Source organism: Miniopterus natalensis, chromosome 16 (assembly GCF_054644295.1).
Source record: "Miniopterus natalensis isolate mMinNat1 chromosome 16, mMinNat1.hap1, whole genome shotgun sequence".
Classification (NCBI taxonomy): Eukaryota; Metazoa; Chordata; class Mammalia; order Chiroptera; family Miniopteridae; genus Miniopterus; species Miniopterus natalensis.
The window spans coordinates 2,163,097-2,180,122 of NC_142096.1; the positions used below are offsets into that span (position 1 = coordinate 2,163,097).

Genomic DNA, 17,026 nt, shown 5'->3' on the forward strand with positions numbered 1-17,026 from the left:
GATTCCCCGTCAGGGCACAGGCCGGGGTCGCGGGCTCGATCCCCAGTCGGGGGCGTGCGGGAGGCGGCCGATCCATGGCTCGCTCATCACTGGTGTTTCTCTCTCTCTCCCTTCCTCTCTCTGAAATGAATAAAAACACACTTTTAAAAAAGAAAATAAGAAACTAGCATTGTGTTACCCAAATCACTGCATCAGTATCAGATACCTGACCCTTTGAAATAGATAAGTATTCTCAATTTGTGCAGAGTAAAAAAAAAAAATGACCTCATTATTTACTTTCCTAGAAATGTTCATTTACCAGTCAATGAGGCTGCTAACAAAAAATGTTAAATTTGAAGAGCAGGGTTACGCATTCACATTGTCATGCAAGTAGAACACGGTCTCTGTCTCTGGACCCTCTCCAAAGCTGCTTTGACATGAAAGAGAATTGTTTATGAGTTATCTTGAACCCAGTTCTATCAGCATTAAAAAGGCACCAAAAAGACTTCAGTATACTGCGGTTTTGACTATAGATCAGGGGGAGGCTAAACGTTACTACATTTCACGGAGATTCATCTCATGGAGACCTCAACTAACTTAAACCACACGTGCGCATTTATACACACATGGGTTGTGTGCGTGTAAATATTTTTGGTGACAATGCTTATTGTTTTATGTATGTTTTATGTGATGTATAGATTGTGTGATCTGAAGATGCTCTTTGATTCGTAAGCATATTACCAGAAACCTTCACATTCCATTTAAACTAAGACACCCAACGAAGTCGCTTACATTCCCCTAAAGATCCGAGATAGGTCCTGGCATTGTCATGCTAACATCTGTAGTGGATGCATTGCAACTGGAGTGAGCACATCCCACTTAAAATGTTGTGACGTTTCAGAATAATCCAGTTATTTCTTCCTTACGTAATATTTTTATTTTAAAAATGAGTTTGTTGTCTACCACCTCTGAGATGTGCTTGAGAGACAAATGTTGACACTACAGTTTGCAAACACCTTTGCTGGGCTAAGTGAACTATTAATATGATTTAATACTTAGTGTGTGCCAAGTATGATGTGAGGTACATGCCAAAGCAAAATATATTATCTTTATAACTCAAATCCTCACCCCCTTTTGTTTTTTTCACAGCCTTTCGGGTTGTCCAATTGCTGCAGCTGAAAAATTGGCAATGTCCCAGGACAAAAATCAGCTTGATTCTCCCCAAACGGGGCAGTGTTCTGACCAGGTTCACAGGTATGGCCCCCCCATGATGTCCCCGGTCTTCTAGTTACACCAGGCTCCTGCACGGTGGTTCTGTCACCCCTCGTGTGCTAGTTCACTGTGGCCTAATCTTCATTCTCGGCTACCAATGTCCACTGGAGAGGCTGGTCCAGTTGGTCATACTGTCGCTTAAATGAACTTATGGACTAGTGATAAGTTACAATCGTACCTTTTCACTGCTAGTCTAACAGTCCTAACAAGCAGAAGGTGCACGCCTTGTCAGTGCCTTAATAATAGTCACAGGGCACTTCTCTCTAAGGAGCTCAGAGAGCTGACATACGTCCAATGCTTCCTTCTTGCGGCATCTGCACAAGAAGAATGGACGACTACGTCTCTCTTTTACGGGTGGGAGACTCACACACAAAATGAAGCCTCACCTTCGCCACCCAGAGCCCGAAGTGCCTCCCTATCTCTCACTCGCTCGGTTGTGCTGTGACCACAGCTCTTTCCCGCAGTGCAGGGTCTCTAAGGGAACGGCCAGGCACGACACATCTGACCTGCTTTGAATTCTGATGCTAACATGCTCACCAGCAGTTTAACCGTATTTCTTTCAAACTCCCCAGGACAAGCCTGGTGAAACAAATAGAATTCAACTTCCGATCACAAGCCATCGCCTCTCCCAGAGCCACGGTGTCAAAAGAACAAGAGAAATTTGGGAAAGTGCCATTTGATTACGCCAGCTTCGATGCACAGGTTTTCGGTAAACGCCCCCTCATGCAAGCAGGTCAAGGCCAAAAAACACCACCGTTTCCTGAATGTAAGCTTTGAATTCTAATGCTTGTTCCAAAAAAAAAAATGCATATTGTGCGTGTGTGTGTGTTTGGGGTGGGAGGGTTATACTCAAAAACACTATTTACTGCTGGGAGGAGAGGAAATATATTGTACAGTGAAAGAGCATATACAATAACAAGTTGATCGGTGTTACTGATTTTACATGAAGTTACACGGAATATGGTGATTAATTAACAAATTAATTATTCTACAAATATGGTTACTATTATTGAGTCTAAACACAGTAATTCTAAAGAAAGACTTAATTCACATTTGGCTGGGATTGGGGTTGATACACTGAAAATGGCCATAGCTATTATAAGAAAGTAATTTTGATTGATAGTGAAATGATGGGAATTTAATAGGTAAAATATTGACACGCTACTTAAAACACTACTTAATTAGCAAAAGTGTTCAGACTGGAAGTAGGAGAAAAAGCACAAAGTCTAAGAAGAAACACAGTTTAGGAATCAAGATTTTATGGGGGGGAAATGTATGTGGCCATGGAGATATTTACTCATGAGTTTAAGAATTTATGTGGAGACACTTAAAATGTGTCAATACCCTGATGCTAACACACGTCCACACAGAGGACGTGTTCCTAACTGAAAGATGCTGTAACATATAGAACCCGGTGTTTGTACTGACACGTTATTGCTCAAGTGGTTTGGAGTTCTTGAGTATTTGAATGAAAAGGAGAGAAAGCGATGTTGGCTACGAAGCCAGGAATGATTTCTGCATCATAGTCACTTAGCCGCAGGGGAGGAAGCGAAGCAATGCCCCACGCTGAGTCCTGCGTGGACCGGGAGTTTTGGATGACACTCTGCATGGACCCTGTTCGTGTCCCCTCCCTGCCAGGGCCCGCCCTCACGGCACAGGGCCCCCTTCGTCCGCGAGATGACCTCCCCTCCCCAAGGCCTGGGTGCGGATGAAAACAGACCCGAAAGGGGCTGCCCGTCAACACAAAGTGGATTGTGCCCCAAGAGACGTTTTACGTATTCTTACCAAAAACAGGTCCCAGCCACCATGAATGACCACTGACAGCCTGTTAGAGTAAGGACGACACACAGGCACACACAGTGTGTCTCTCTCTAGCCCATTTTAGGTACAGTGTCACACAGTTTAATTAAAAACATACAAAATACACACACACATGTATAATTCTGGTAAAGCTAGTGAATGAGAGCAATCTATATGCTCATATGGTATCAATATTGGTTTGAAAATGTGAACTATTCAGTGACATTTTCGTGTTTTTATACGGTGATAACATCTGGTAATGTTTCAAATTTTGTTCCATAAACACTAATGAGAAAACATTTAAAATAAACACTACTTACAGCAGAATTAATAACTAAATGCTTTTTATACAATCCCACACTAAATCCTGGGTGTTTCTCCCGTAATCTTGAGTGATGTTTACCAACACCCAGAGTGAAGAGAAGCGTGTGCCCTTCTGTCTCTCAGCCACGTCCTGGTACCCGGGACACAACACGGAACAGAAGGTCAGCTGGACCTCTGAGTGGCCTTCCTCTTCCCCTTGAGAACGTCTTCCCGGCCCTTTCCTCACCCTGGGCTCCCTGACTGTGCAAAATGCCAGCTCGCTGAAGGCTCTGCCACCTATTCAGCTCCATCTATTTGGATGAAAAACAACTTCTACTGTTTTAAGTGCGAAGCAAACCTACGTATCAAATAATAAAAATGGGATTCCATATCCAAATATAACTTGTTATTGTGAAAACAAATACTGAAAGGATATTTTTTTTTTTCTCTAGTGGAATCACTGGTCCTCACAAGCCCTCTTTAGTCCCTGATGTGTTTTTGTCTGTGTGGTTTTTAATATACAATTTTTTGCCACAAATGCTGCCAGTGCACCTGGCCCATAACATTAGCAACAGAGTTTTTGTCATAAGAAGTATAAATACAAAAAAAAAATAAAAAAAAAATTAAGAGAATAGCCCCCCCCCCCCCCCCCCCCAGCAATCACATCATTTGATCTGTGAACTTCTGTGAAAACCAGTCTGAATAACCTTCATTTAATGTTCCCGGGCATAATGGATCATGTTTTAATTTATTCTTCCCATATTTTAATGCAAGAAGTTACATCTTTAAAACAAACCTATTTGATGACTAAGACCACGTACATGCAATTGCTAATCAAATCTCTTTTCAGCAGCGAAGCATTTTTCGAATCCAGGGAAATGTCCTAATCGCCTGCCTAGTGCAGGCGCCCACACACAGAGCCCGAGCCGTGCCAGCTCCTACAGCTACGGTCAGTGCAGCGAAGACACCCACCTAGCAGCAGCTGCTGCCATCCTGAACCTCTCCACCCGCTGCAGGGAGGCTGCCGGCATCCTCTCCAGCAGACCGCAGAGCCTGCATGCCAAGGTAGGCCGGGCCAAGGCCGGGGGCGCGTGGAAGGGAGGATGCCCTGCCTTTCCCGGCCCAGCACGGGCCCTGCCTCCCCGCTCCCCCCAGAGCTCGTCCCTCCCGTCTTAGGAGGGCCTCAGAGGAAACAGACAGGGGTGAGCTGGGTGGGTCCCAGGAGGGGCGAAAGGGTGGCTCTTCTGGAAGGTGATGCACCAAAGTCGGGGGAGAAGTGAGCTCCGGAGGCCGGCTGGGGAGACAGACGCACAGCTTTCAAACTTGGTTTTAGTCTGAGGAGCGCGGGGAGCGCCGGCCACGCCGGCCTGAACAGCGGAGCTGTTTGCTGTCTGCGAGTCAGAGCTGGTCAGAAATGTGCGATTAGACGGCGACCTGTGAAACGCTTGCAAAACTGACTCGTGACACGTTGCTGCTGCGCACGGGAGAGCTAGTCTGCGTAGCTGTAGGGTCCTCGAAGGACACGTCGTAAAACCTGGGCACACGACATCCACACGAGAGCGTCCAGGGGGACTTGAGGACTCAGGGCAGTCGAACCCGAAATCTAATTATGTGACGTTTCTGAGGATGCCGCAGTTCTCGCCCTGGCCAGTTTGGCTCAGTGATTAGAGCTCAGCCATTCGGCCTGCAGACCGAAGGGGGGTCTCAGGTTCGATTCCCAGTCAAGGGCCCGCACCTGGGTCACAGGTTCGATCCCCGCCCGGTCAGTTGGGGTTCGTGAGGGAGACAACCGATCGATGGGTCCCCATCACGTCGATGTTTCTTTCCCCCTCCCTTCCGCTCTCTCTAAAAACGAATGGAAAAAATATATCCTCGGGTGGGGATTTAAAAAAAAAAAAAGATGCCACAATTCTGAAGTTCATTGTGTTTCTCTAATAACCTCGCTTTCTGACCAACAACGATAAGTCCATCAGACCTTGATGGAAACGAGAAGCCGAGACCTCCCGCGTCCTGCCCTCGAGGAGGAGGGGCCAATGGCTGCCGGGGACAGTGACCCTCCCCAGAGGGAAGCAGGCCTGCGCCAGCCAGCAGCCGAGCAGTGAGTCCTGTCGACACAAAGGGCTCCGTCAAAAGAAGTCGTTTCCCTACCTGGATGGCTGAAGGCAGCTGGAGTCAAGCGCGCAGGCTTATTTGGGGAAGCGACTTTTGGCCCTGCTCTAACCAAGGGTACCTTGGGCTAAACCCCGACCCCGAGGACATAGCTCGCGTCTTCCCTGCAAGCGCAGCCCCAGCCCCGCCGTGGTCAGCTGCTCACGGGCGCCTGCCAGGCCTTCAGGAGAGCGGGGAACAGTGCTGCGCGGCATTTGACAGAAGAATCGGAATTAGCTTCTGGACAGATCTGAGCCAAGTAAACCCCAGGAAGAGTTGGTGGCCAAAAATCACTCAAAAACAATTTTCAAACAAATGAGATTCTTAAACAAAGGAAAACACATCCTGTAAAAAATATAGAGAAAATACCAAGTTATCCAAGTTCAAAGGGATCCAAGTCAGAAATTATTTACTTAAGTAAATGATCTAGAGTACTTTAAGATGCAACACTGGTTATTTTAAAATTTATTTTTAAACCTAATTTTTTTTTTTCTTTTTAAAGGGATATTCTGCTACGCAGCTAGTTGGAGAAATACTAAAATATATTCCCTCCTGGTGTTTTATTGTTTGTCTGCGTAGGCTGTTCTGTGAAAATAAAGTGCGAGTAGTATTATGATTAGTGCTGTTAAGTCACTTGACTAAATGAATCCGGGTTGAATGCTTCCCATTTGCACATGTAGATTTTTTGTTGTTGTTCCTCAGAATTCTGACTTTAACCTTAATATACCCCATGTTCTATTTTTGAAAATATGTTTTTGCTGATTTCAGAGAGAGGAAGGGAGAGGGAGAGGGAGCGAAACATCAATGATGAGAGTCATTGACCGGCTGCCTCCCGCACGCCCCCTGCTGGGGATCGAGCCCGAAACCAGGGCATGTGCCGCGATCAGGAATCGAACCCTGACCTCCTGGGTCGTAGGTTGACTCCACCACTGAGCCACGCCGGCCGGGCTACTCCGTGTTCTATTAATTGATGAAACCAAACAACGAGTCGGACAAAGACGGCTAACATCTGGGAGCATTTTCCCTCACCAATGTATGTTCTTCTCCTTTTAAAACACATTTCTGGTCAGAAAAGTGACTGTTTAAATTGGCTTATTTCAAACGTTCAAATGACCGACCTCCTGTGCGTGTTCTTATGCCCCACTGGGAGCGCCCCGTGTGCCAGCGCTGCCCCGGGGAGCAGACGCGCCTGCCAGGGGACAGGGCCTCCGCTGCGGGCCTCAGCCTCCCCGCCGCCAGCACGCCCGCCGCAGAAGCCAAACCACCGGTGCGGTGGTGAAGGTGGAAGAGACAAGGAGTGCGCAGATAGACTTTCCGCAGGAGTCGGTATTCTGGAAGCTTCCTAAACCATCTCCCCGTGGAAATGATCTTGTTTGACACAGTGGGTGGTGAAACGGGCTAGATAGGGCACCCGAGGGTGTCGCCCTGCCCAGAACCCGCCTTCCAGGCGCACGTTGGCACACAACGGTAACAGCTGGCAGAGTTCTGGGCTCGTCGGATCCCGTTTTCTGAATGAAGAAGAGAACCTCGTAAATTCCTGAAACCACAAAAAACAATTGTTGGAGAGAGAGAGAGAGGGGAGGGAAGGAGAGAGAGATGGAGCCAAAGTAATTAACCCTGAACAGTGGCCTCTGACGAAGCAGCGCCCAGGGCTTGCCTCCTGCCCCAGGAGACAGTGAGCGCGTCAGGGACACTCCCGGTCCCCCCTTCCTCCCCGCTGCTCCCCTCGCCTCGCAGCCCATCTTCATCCTGATCGCCTGCCGGGCTTGCCAAGCCCTCTGGTGTCTCTTTTGGTGTTTTCCCCACCTGCTGAAAACGGAGTGGCATATGCACAGTGCGCCTTGAAAGAAAACAAAAAACTGACACTTGCTTGAAATGTTTAAAGTTCGAAGTCTGTTTCGTGCTCCAGCGAGGCCTGGAGAGGACAGGGTGTCCGGTCGCCCTTCTTGCGGCCTGACATCAGCAGCAGCCTGGGCCCTCAGGATGGCGAGCGCCCCAGAGCCGCCTCTTCAGTAACCTTATGCCTTGCGCGGTGTGTGAAATGCTATAAGGGACCCCGGTCCAGGGACCAGTTAGTACCTGTGTAGGGAAAGTGGACCTTTGGTAACTGGCGCTTTAGCTCGTGGACAGCAGCAGAGAAACGGGTCTCTCCCGGATTCAAATACCCGATCAAATTATTATTCTTAGTTGTCACTTATTGAACACCTATTATGTACCAGGCACTTCGCCCGCATTAATCCTTAATATTTCTAGCAACCCCGTAGAGCAGATATTACCTCGTTTTGCGGGTGGGGAAGCAGTGGTTTGGGGCCGCGACTCGAACTCACGCCTGTCCCACTTCTTGTCTTTTGCGAGAGCTTGTCGCCGTGTGGCACTCAGACCGCGGGCCCGCCGGCCGTTTCCCCCGACCGTGACTCCCAGGCCCAGGCAAAGGTTTCTGGGGAATTCGGTTTTAATTTTATACCTTATGGCAGACACTTACTTCTCTGAATTCCATCATTCTGTTTATATTGGGTGCAGCCCACAAGTTCATACTCTTCATTTAGTGGTTTCGACACTCAGTATTTAGTCAGAGTCGGATATTTCCTCTTTTCCCCTCATTTTTGACAACCTGCCTGCTTGGAAAGCGTGTCTCGGGTAGCTCGCAACCCTGAGAAGTGGGCGTTGGTACGCTCCCCGGACACCCCGGAGCGAGAATGAAAGGACGCGGGTCAGGGGCGAAAACGAAGGGCTGGGCCGGGCTCCTCCTTCCGCAGGCCCTTTTTGCCAAGTCAGGAGGGGACAGGCGATGGTGACCCATTGTGCAGTAATAGAAAACCAGCCAAGTAAGGAAAACAGTGTCGTCTTATCCTACCCATATTTTTAATAATAATTCTCATAATCAGAACATCTAGAGTAAAAATTCTGGTTTTGCTTTTTTAACTCTATCACCATCTTTAATGTGTGATAAAAATTTTAATTTTCAAGACAATGCAATATTTTCATTTGCCTGGAAAATATGGGAGGAAATGGCCCCAGGCCCATCTTCTACATAGAAGTACCGTGATTTCTGTCATTTCCTGTTTTGTTCTTCCTCAGGGAACAAATCTCTACCTGCTTTTTTCCTACTTATAAGCGGAGCAGAAACGCTAGGTTGTTTCCTGCTTTCGGCGACAGGTGACATGCTTTTTTCCATGTTGCCACAAAGTCGTCATAATTATGATTTTACTGGTCGCGTAATGTGTCATTAAATAGATGTACCATAATTTCAGCAATCATTCCTCTGCTGGCGTACAACTGAGACGCTTCTTATTTTATAGAGCAGATAACAATTCTAATGAACAATTGTCTCACTTTTCAGCTTAATAATTTATAACATTTATTGCGTTATCTTTTACTACAGATTTTTTATGTGCGTAGAATAAGCTCCTTGGAGGCAGGAACAATATATTTTTTTCAATTTTCTTTCCCCCCAAATATAGTAGCTTGAAAACAACTGAATGAATGAATAAATAAATAAATCGCAAGGTACCATCTTTAACTTGAGAGTGCCTGGCATGGGTAGGCGGGCGTTGATATGCTCCTGAATTGGAAAGTCCATGAACAGTATTAGACCTATGCCTACCCTCAACCCCCCCCCTCCAAAAAAAAGCCACCATAAAATTTAAATGTAATGATGAAAATAAGGATCCCAAATAGACTTTGAGAAATTAGAGCATTAGGAGCCTGGGGGGGCCTCCACACCAGCTGAAGGGCTATTTTTTCCTGCTACTATTGCCTCCCCCTCCGACTCCCCTCAACCTGTTTTCATCCTGCCGTTTGGAGCTTCAAACACTGGAGAGAAGTGATGCCCATCGGTACCGCCCTGAATAAAAACCCACGCAGTCAGCGTGTGACCCACCCTCCGCCGGTCCCGCGCGTCGTGTCGACTGCACCTGCCCACTCACTCGAGGCCCATCTGCACCCTGTCACCCGGGCAAGCTCCCTGCCAGTCCAGTCAGGTGCTTGGGAGCAGCCGGCTGGAGCCCGGGCTGTAGAAAAGCACTTCTTTTAAACATAAGGAGTGTTTGTGGTTTTTTCCCCCCATGATTACTCAAGATGTGTACTCACAACGACTCCAATTTTTCCGTTAATTTACTACTTGGAACTTTTTTTCTGTGAAAACTAAAACATATACTAGTGTCGTCTTGGAATAGCTGATGTTTTTTTCAGCGAGATCAAATCTGCACTATTTATGGGTTTTGTACTATAAAACTCTGCAGCCCAGCCACGTGGCTGCTTTCCCTCAGCCATCTGTCACAGAGGTCTGGGATTTTATGCGAATGTTAGTTGTGCGGTCTTAGCCCAAGATGTTTTTTTTGGTTTTTTTGTGCGTGTTTTTTTTTTTTTTTTTTTTTTCATAAAAAGTGTCAGCAACTACGGTGTTGAGCACTTTACATTGGTTATTAAACGTGATTAGTCTGGACCTGTTTTATTGCGATGGTTAATGTCAGCCATGAAGCCAGTCGCGGTTTTGATGTGCTCACGACCGAACGCGTCCTTACATCACGGAGAGAGCACATGGCGCTGATACGGTTAATATCCCGGATTTTTGTAACTAAGGTTTATCGATGCTCGTATAAACACGTATTTGATATATACAGATGGCGTAGGATGCTGTGGTTACTAAGTTATTATCCCGGATAAGCTGTCCTGTCAAATTCAGGGCTTAAAACTATCACAGGAGATTAGACTATTTACTAAAAGGACAGAAAGATATGCCCAAAGCATCTTAGTAGAAACATATTAGAAGTGTATTTACCCCCCACAAATGCAATAAAGCGCATCCACCTCGTAGGCCGAGAGGTTGAAAGTGTGACCTTTGCGGGTAGAAACAAGCAAACGGAAGAGGCGCTTTTATCTTCTGAATCAGGGGCAAGCAGGGAGCCCAGCCACTGGGGCCGGAGTGAGGCTGTCGGGGAGGCGAGGGGAATGGGGGGTTGAAATAAATCCCTTTGCCCCCCCCATCTCCCACCCCGCCCCAGGCCTTCCCCTGTCTACTGTCTGCCTCCATGGGCTGTGCTTTTACGCATGTAAGTTCTTGGGTTCACCCCTTCCCGCCCTCCTTCCCGCCTTCCCTCCGAGATCCGTCCGTCTGTTCCATGCTCCCGTGTCTGTGGTCCTATCCTGCCCGTCAATTTATTTTGTTCCTTGGATTCCACGTGACACGTTCAAGGACTCCTGCTTTGCCAGCCTGAAGGGAAAGAGAGTGGAGAAGTTGTTCTGAAGCTGAACGTGAATTGATGAGCGACAGGTGAAAATGCCAGGAAGACACTCATTTGGTCCACTTAGGAAACTGACAAGCGTGTTCGTCCCCAGTCCTGGGAGCTACTGCCTGGCAATGCTCGCAGTGTGTGACGCCGTGAAAAACCAGCCTAGAGCATGTGCCTTGCAGAACATCCGAAACTCGTGGGCATGTGATCCCCAGAAACAAAACAGAAAAACCGTAGCCAAAGGTGCCCCAAAAGAAACGTCGTGAGATTAGTTTTTTTTAAAAATATGTCCTTATTGATTTCAGAGAGAGGAAAGGAGAGGGAGAGAGAAACATCAGTGATGAGAGTCATTGATCGGCTGCCTCCTGCACGCCCCCTGCTGGGGACTCATGTGCCCCGACCGGAAATCGAACAGCGACCTCCAGGTTCAAAGGCTGACGCTCAACCACTGAGCCGCGCCAGCCGGGCAGATTAGTTTTAAGTCTCTTACTAAGCATCCGGAAAATAATCACCTTTATTCTGAAGTCTTGACTGTAGGAACTGAGACCCTGAGCAGTCACCCTGGCAGCTGCGACCCCGAGCCCCCCAGAGTGAATTCTGGTTTGTACATCTGCCTCCCCAGCCCGCCCCCCACAATTGAACAGAGCGTTTCTGGTTCAAGCAACCCAGGGTAAAATGTTACTTTCCTATTAGTCTAGCATTCCAATAAAAATTCTCTTCCAGCTGGTTGTTTTTTCATATTTCTCACGTTAGATTAAATCGTGATCTGGGGGAGAGGGGGAGCGCTGTTGTGCTCTTTTTATAAAGCCAAGGGTTCATGCTTTAAACGATGAACTGGGAGTGATAATTCTGCAAACTGGGAAAGATGATTTAAAGCTAAACTTTAAAAAATATATACAGGCTTAGCCGATACAGTTGGTATTTGGAACGCCTTATTTATATCAGGCTTACTTTGTTTAAACCCAGAAACATGAAGCTCATTAATGGGACTGCTCTTAAAAGTCCACCTAAGAATTGAGCATTAACCGAAGCAAACCGGAGAGCTAGGTTTAAAATCAGGTATTCTTACGTGGAAGCTTGCACTTAAAGGGATCCCCTAGGAGCCCCACATGCTAGGCGCTAACTGCAAACTGCTGAGACTTTTTTCTGCTTGCTGTGCCCGCCAGGGAGCCGAGGTGGAAGTAGATGAAAATGGCACGTTGGACTTAAGCATGAAAAAGCATCGCGCCCCGGACAGAGCCGCGGCCCCGACGCCCTCCCACGCCTCGATGCCAGCGCCTTCCTCTTCCCCGTGCAAGGCCGGCAGCGTTTTGGTGAACGCGGCCTTCTACCGGGCCCTCTGCGACCGGGAGGGCTGGGACGCGCCCGTCAACTACAGCAGAGCTCCCGGGAAGGCGGAGGAGGGGCGACAGGTACCGTGTCTCTGTGGCGATAGGTTCAAGGTCGCGTGACCGGAGAGGCCCGTCGCCTTTTCTCCCCCCTAAATGATTTCTCACACTCCTGTTCAGAGAATACACCGCTCCCTCCCTTATTTTAGATTTCGGTGGCGTGATCCCTTTACATCTCAGAGGAAGTTCATAAATAAACCCAGCTTTTCCGGTCACTTGCCCAAAAGAATATGTTCTTTGCTGTGACTGTTATCCCCCTGTGGCTGCAGGTGGGCGCTCTGCCCTAGAGGTGGCATTACCTGTCCCTTCAGAGGCAGCGCCTGGAAGGGCCAAGGCGCCGCTCGAGATCCAAGGGCCAGCTTACTACGGACCCTTTCCGAACCTGGAAGGGGAAGGGGACATCCCGGCAGGGGCCAATCAGGGTCGTGCCGGCTGCATGTCCTCGGCCCCGTGAAGGCGCGGGGTCAGCGGGACGGCGCCGTCCGCCTTCTGTGGCCTCGGCTTTCGCACCCGCACACAACCAACTCCGGGCGGGAGGCCCCAGGCGGCGGGTACACTGCCACCGGGCCGCCATGCGCTGCGTAGTTAAACCTGCGGCGATCCACCTGCGCTGAACCCGTAGGGACAGTTCTCCTTCGTCACTGTTCCCTAAACGACACAGCATCACAACTCTTTGCGTTTTGCATTTGCCGGGTGCTAGGCCTCAGAAAGTGATCTAGAGGCGATTTCAAGCACGCAGGAGGATGCGTGTAGGTTATACGCAGATCCCTGCCGTTTTATAGCCATGTTATGCGGGGACTCGAGCGTCCGTGGGTGCTGGTATCTAAGGGGGTCCTAGGCCCATGCCCCGAAGATCCCGAGGGATCCCTGTGTAGAGCCCTTGCTGAGATGTGGGACCACAAATGCTGCGTGACTGGGTTGTCTCCACCCCAAAGCCGCGAAGGTGCCTTCACGCCTCTGGTTGTCTTGGAGGCACTGTCACTCCCGGGAGCCAGATGTCGTGACTGTCGGGGGTTCCTGCAGCCTTCATTCCACAGCCTGAGCCACCTGGCGTGGCCCCATTAGCATGACTTAGTGTCGTTCGGAGGAGTTCGCGGCCAGAGCCCTCTGTGGTTTAGACTCTATATCACCGCTAATGGGACCGTGGTTATTACAGTGAGCGACTCCCTTTTGCTTGTTTGTCAGGACAGTTATTGATACTTGCCAGGGCACATGTTTCAAGAACTGAAAGAGCTGTTCTCTTTGGCGGTGGGCACCACCTTTGTCAGGTTTTTGAAGTTCAGAGACGTTCGGGGAAGACTGATTTGATGTTAGCACAGGCTTTGACATCTCAGAGCATAAGTCAACATAACAGTAGTGATCACAGATTGGGTAGCAGCTCCCCTCGGCCCTCCCTCCCTCCCCTCTCCCTCCTTTCTTTCCTTCCTGGAGCAAACCTTCACTGGCAGTCATCTCTACGTCCAGGCAGTCAGATAGGTCCTGAGGATGCAGTAACATGTAGGACATCCCCCCACCATATATGTGCTCAGTCTAGTAGGAGGACTGACACATAACAAACCACACTGATAAGTGGGGCACGAGCAGACACGCAAAGTGGAGAGGAAGGAATGGCCAACTCCACGTGACGTGGTTGGAGACAGGCTCCTGGGAGCCCCCCAGGGCCCAGGCCTGCTCCATGTCACCAGCACACACGTCATCCCAGGAATGGAGAGGGAGCTTTATACAGCGTAACTCAAAAAAAGTCTGGATTCACCTTGGCAGCTTTACAAAGCCAACAGAAGTGTGCTCTCATCTAATGCTTATATATCTGTGGCCATGTTGTATTTTCTGGCAAATTCATGGGGGGGGGGAAATGAATTTATTTATATTGGATAGCTGCTGTTTTCAGAAGGGCTTGCTTACTTCAGGTCTCATAGTACAGACCTTTACTTCTACCGTTTGTAGTCTAAATAATCTAAAATCTGGAGTTTAGAAAGTCATTCTGGGAGTCAAAGTGCTTGCCCCAGGTTGGAGTTGACGAAATGTTTTTCAAGCTCGGTGCTTATGGTCACAGTTATCTGACGTGGGTGGCTCGTTGCTCAGGGGGCGACAGCCAGTGGGAACAGACACGAGAAAGGGAGCTTCTGATCCCTGTAACCCTGAGTCCATTCTCTCACCTCCCCTTCTTGTTCCTCCCTCCATGGCAAGGTAACCAACTAACAGAGTATTTTCCACATCCTGTTCTGAGTCTTGAAAGTGAGAAGCAGGATACTCGATCGGTGTTGCTTTGAAAACGCAGATTGCATTCGATGTCACGAAGGTATCAGAGGGACACCACGTTCAGTGAAAATAAAGATAAGGGCTCTTTATACTGAGAAGCACCATGATTACCAAGATTTTTAGAGGAGAAATTGAGGCTCAAGGAGGTACAGCTGTTGATCTGTGGTCATGTGGAAATTAAGTGATGGGCCTGGGCTTCCCTTAAGTGAAGGAAAGGGAGAAGAGAGAAAATAGAAACAAAAGAAAAAATGCAGCATCCGGGCTGGCGTGGCTCAGCGGTTGAGCGTCGACCTAGGATCCAGGAGGTCAGGGTTCAATTTCGGGTCAGGGCACAGGCCCGGGGTGCAGGCTCCTCGGTCCCCAGCAGGGGGCGTGCGGGAGACAGCTGATCAGTGACTCTCATCATTGATGTTTCTCTCGCTCTCCCTCCCCTTCCTCTCTCTGAAATCAATAAAAACACACTTTAAAAAAATATACAGCAAAAAATGGAGACAACTAGGGAGCAGTGGAAACAATTAGAAAGGAAAGGAAGAGAGAATGTGAAGACACTGTATGTGGCAAGGTTGGCGGAGGCCACAGTGGTCTCCAGTGCCCCTCGGAGTAGCGGGGTCCAGAACCACGGGTGCGGCCACGCGGGTTACGGGCCTGGCCCGCGTTGTCATCTCCAATGAGCTTTCCTGGGATGGCTGCCCACGGCCCAGGCGGTACAGCGAGGACTGGCTTGGGGTCTGTCCCTGCTCCCGCCCCCCATCCTTCCCGTTGGCACCTCCACTCCCTCCCCACCCCCACCCCACATGACACACACGCGTGGACACACATGCAACCAGAAACTGAGTGTTTCTAATTCATTGTTATCCAGCTCATATGCACAACAGTTGCTTAATTTCAGTGGTGATTTTCAGAAAATATTGTCTGTCTCTCTCAGTGAAATAGCCTGTCCAGATGCCCCCTAAAAAATTCCTAAATCTGGAAAAAACTCAAAATATCTCAGAAGGAAAGTGCTGAGAAATAACTACGGCTGTCAGTTTGATTCAACTGTCAGTTCTCCAAAGATTCCAGGGCTTAAAATGTTAAAAGTGCCAGATGCTATTATCTGTTATTCATGTTACCATTATGTTCTGGTCTTTACTGAAATCAATATAAACTTCCATCTGTACATTAAAGGAATTTCATTGCACCCATGCACTCTGTAAACTCACACATATGTGCCACATTCTTCCTTACAGAGCCATAGGATAAAAACATTATTTTCTAAATGATAATTTTGAAAATAACATTTTTATTTTATTTAACGATACCTTATATTTTGAAAAAAATTCTTCTAAATGATATATGAACTTTATTTTTATTTTTTTCCTTGGTGCTGTTTAAGAATTTATCCAATATAAAATGCTTCTGTAACAAAATTAAGAAGTTTCTTAGTGATGGCCATCTGTATTTTAGTACCTATGCTCTCTGCAAGCTTTTTAGGGGCAATATGCTGAGCAAAGAAAAGACCATTATTCCATAACGCAACTGCACACATAAGAGCCCATAGTTTTCAAAGGAAGTTATAAAATATTTGAAAAGTCATAGCCGATAAAATTGTCTTACTAAAGCATTACCACATATTACTCTACCAAATTAAATACCATGCATTCCGCAAGCATCGTTTTGTATGCTTTTTAGCCAAATAACTTACGCTTTCGTAACTGATCGTTTCTTTCTATACCGCACAGATTCAGCAAGCAACTGATACACTTTCCAAGTTCGTCTATGAGTTTACATGCTTCCTTAGAGATTCTTTGATCTTAACTTTATCGTAAGAAAATAATAAGCCCTGGCCGGTCTGGCTCAGTGGTTACAGCATCGGCCTTGGAACTGAAGGGCCCCGGGTTCATTCTGGCCAAGGGCACGCACCCCAGTTGCAGGCTCCGTCCCCAGCCCCCCGGGAGGCAACCAGCCGATGTGTCCCTCTCACATCGATGGTGTTTCTCTCTCTCTCTCTGAAAAGCAATGGAAAAAATATCCTCTGGTGAGGACGAAAGAAATAAATGAAATAAGAAGGCTCTTTCTACTTTAGGCCATTTTTGTGAAAACATTCAAACAGCTAAACAGAAAGACGAAGGGCGTTCCGCACTGAGACTTCACACTGGACTTAACATTTGTATCTACTTCCCAAAACCGAGACGTTTATAAACTATAGTAGAAAACATGAGCTAGGCTGACTCCAGGTAACAGCAAGCGGAGCGGGGGTGCAGCCGCTGGGCCTCCCCTGGGACCGGGGAGCGCGTCCCACAGCAGCTGAGAAGCGTGAGCCCCGCTCAGCCCTCCTGCTTCCGAGTCCACGGGGCGGCCGCTGAAACAGCGCTTCCCTGTGCATCCCAGCAGCAGGTGCTAGCAAGTACCGATTTCCCTTTATTTTAAAGGATATATTATTATCTGCTGCTGCTTTCAAGCAGTTATCAGCAAAGTAAGATGGAATACTCAGCACTATAAATAATATGGAGAAGAAAACTGTACCCACACAGGTTTTATTAATTTGTTCTGAAGACAGGATTACTTGAGATAGTTTACCATCGCATTTGCACGGGATAGCCTTGCGTAGAAGAACTCACTGGATTGTTATCCAGGTAATTAATGGAAGAAATTGCATTTGCCTTTATA

At 47.9% G+C, this 17,026-nt stretch overlaps 1 protein-coding gene across 4 annotated transcripts in view; it reads left to right on the forward strand.

Moving 5' to 3' along the window:
• ST18 (ST18 C2H2C-type zinc finger transcription factor) overlaps window positions 1–17,026 on the forward strand; it is a 48,262-nt gene that overhangs the window by 21,167 nt on the left and 10,069 nt on the right. For 2 of the 4 annotated variants that reach the window (XM_016198967.2, XM_087825145.1), the window contains 4 exons: window positions 1,129–1,233; window positions 1,824–2,017; window positions 4,208–4,419; window positions 11,900–12,145. In XM_016198967.2, the coding sequence (XP_016054453.2) occupies window positions 1,129–1,233; window positions 1,824–2,017; window positions 4,208–4,419; window positions 11,900–12,145 (757 nt within the window). The remainder of the gene's footprint in view (window positions 1–1,128; window positions 1,234–1,823; window positions 2,018–4,207; window positions 4,420–11,899; window positions 12,146–17,026) is intronic. The other 2 variants (XM_087825146.1, XM_087825147.1) reach the window with 1 other exon arrangement.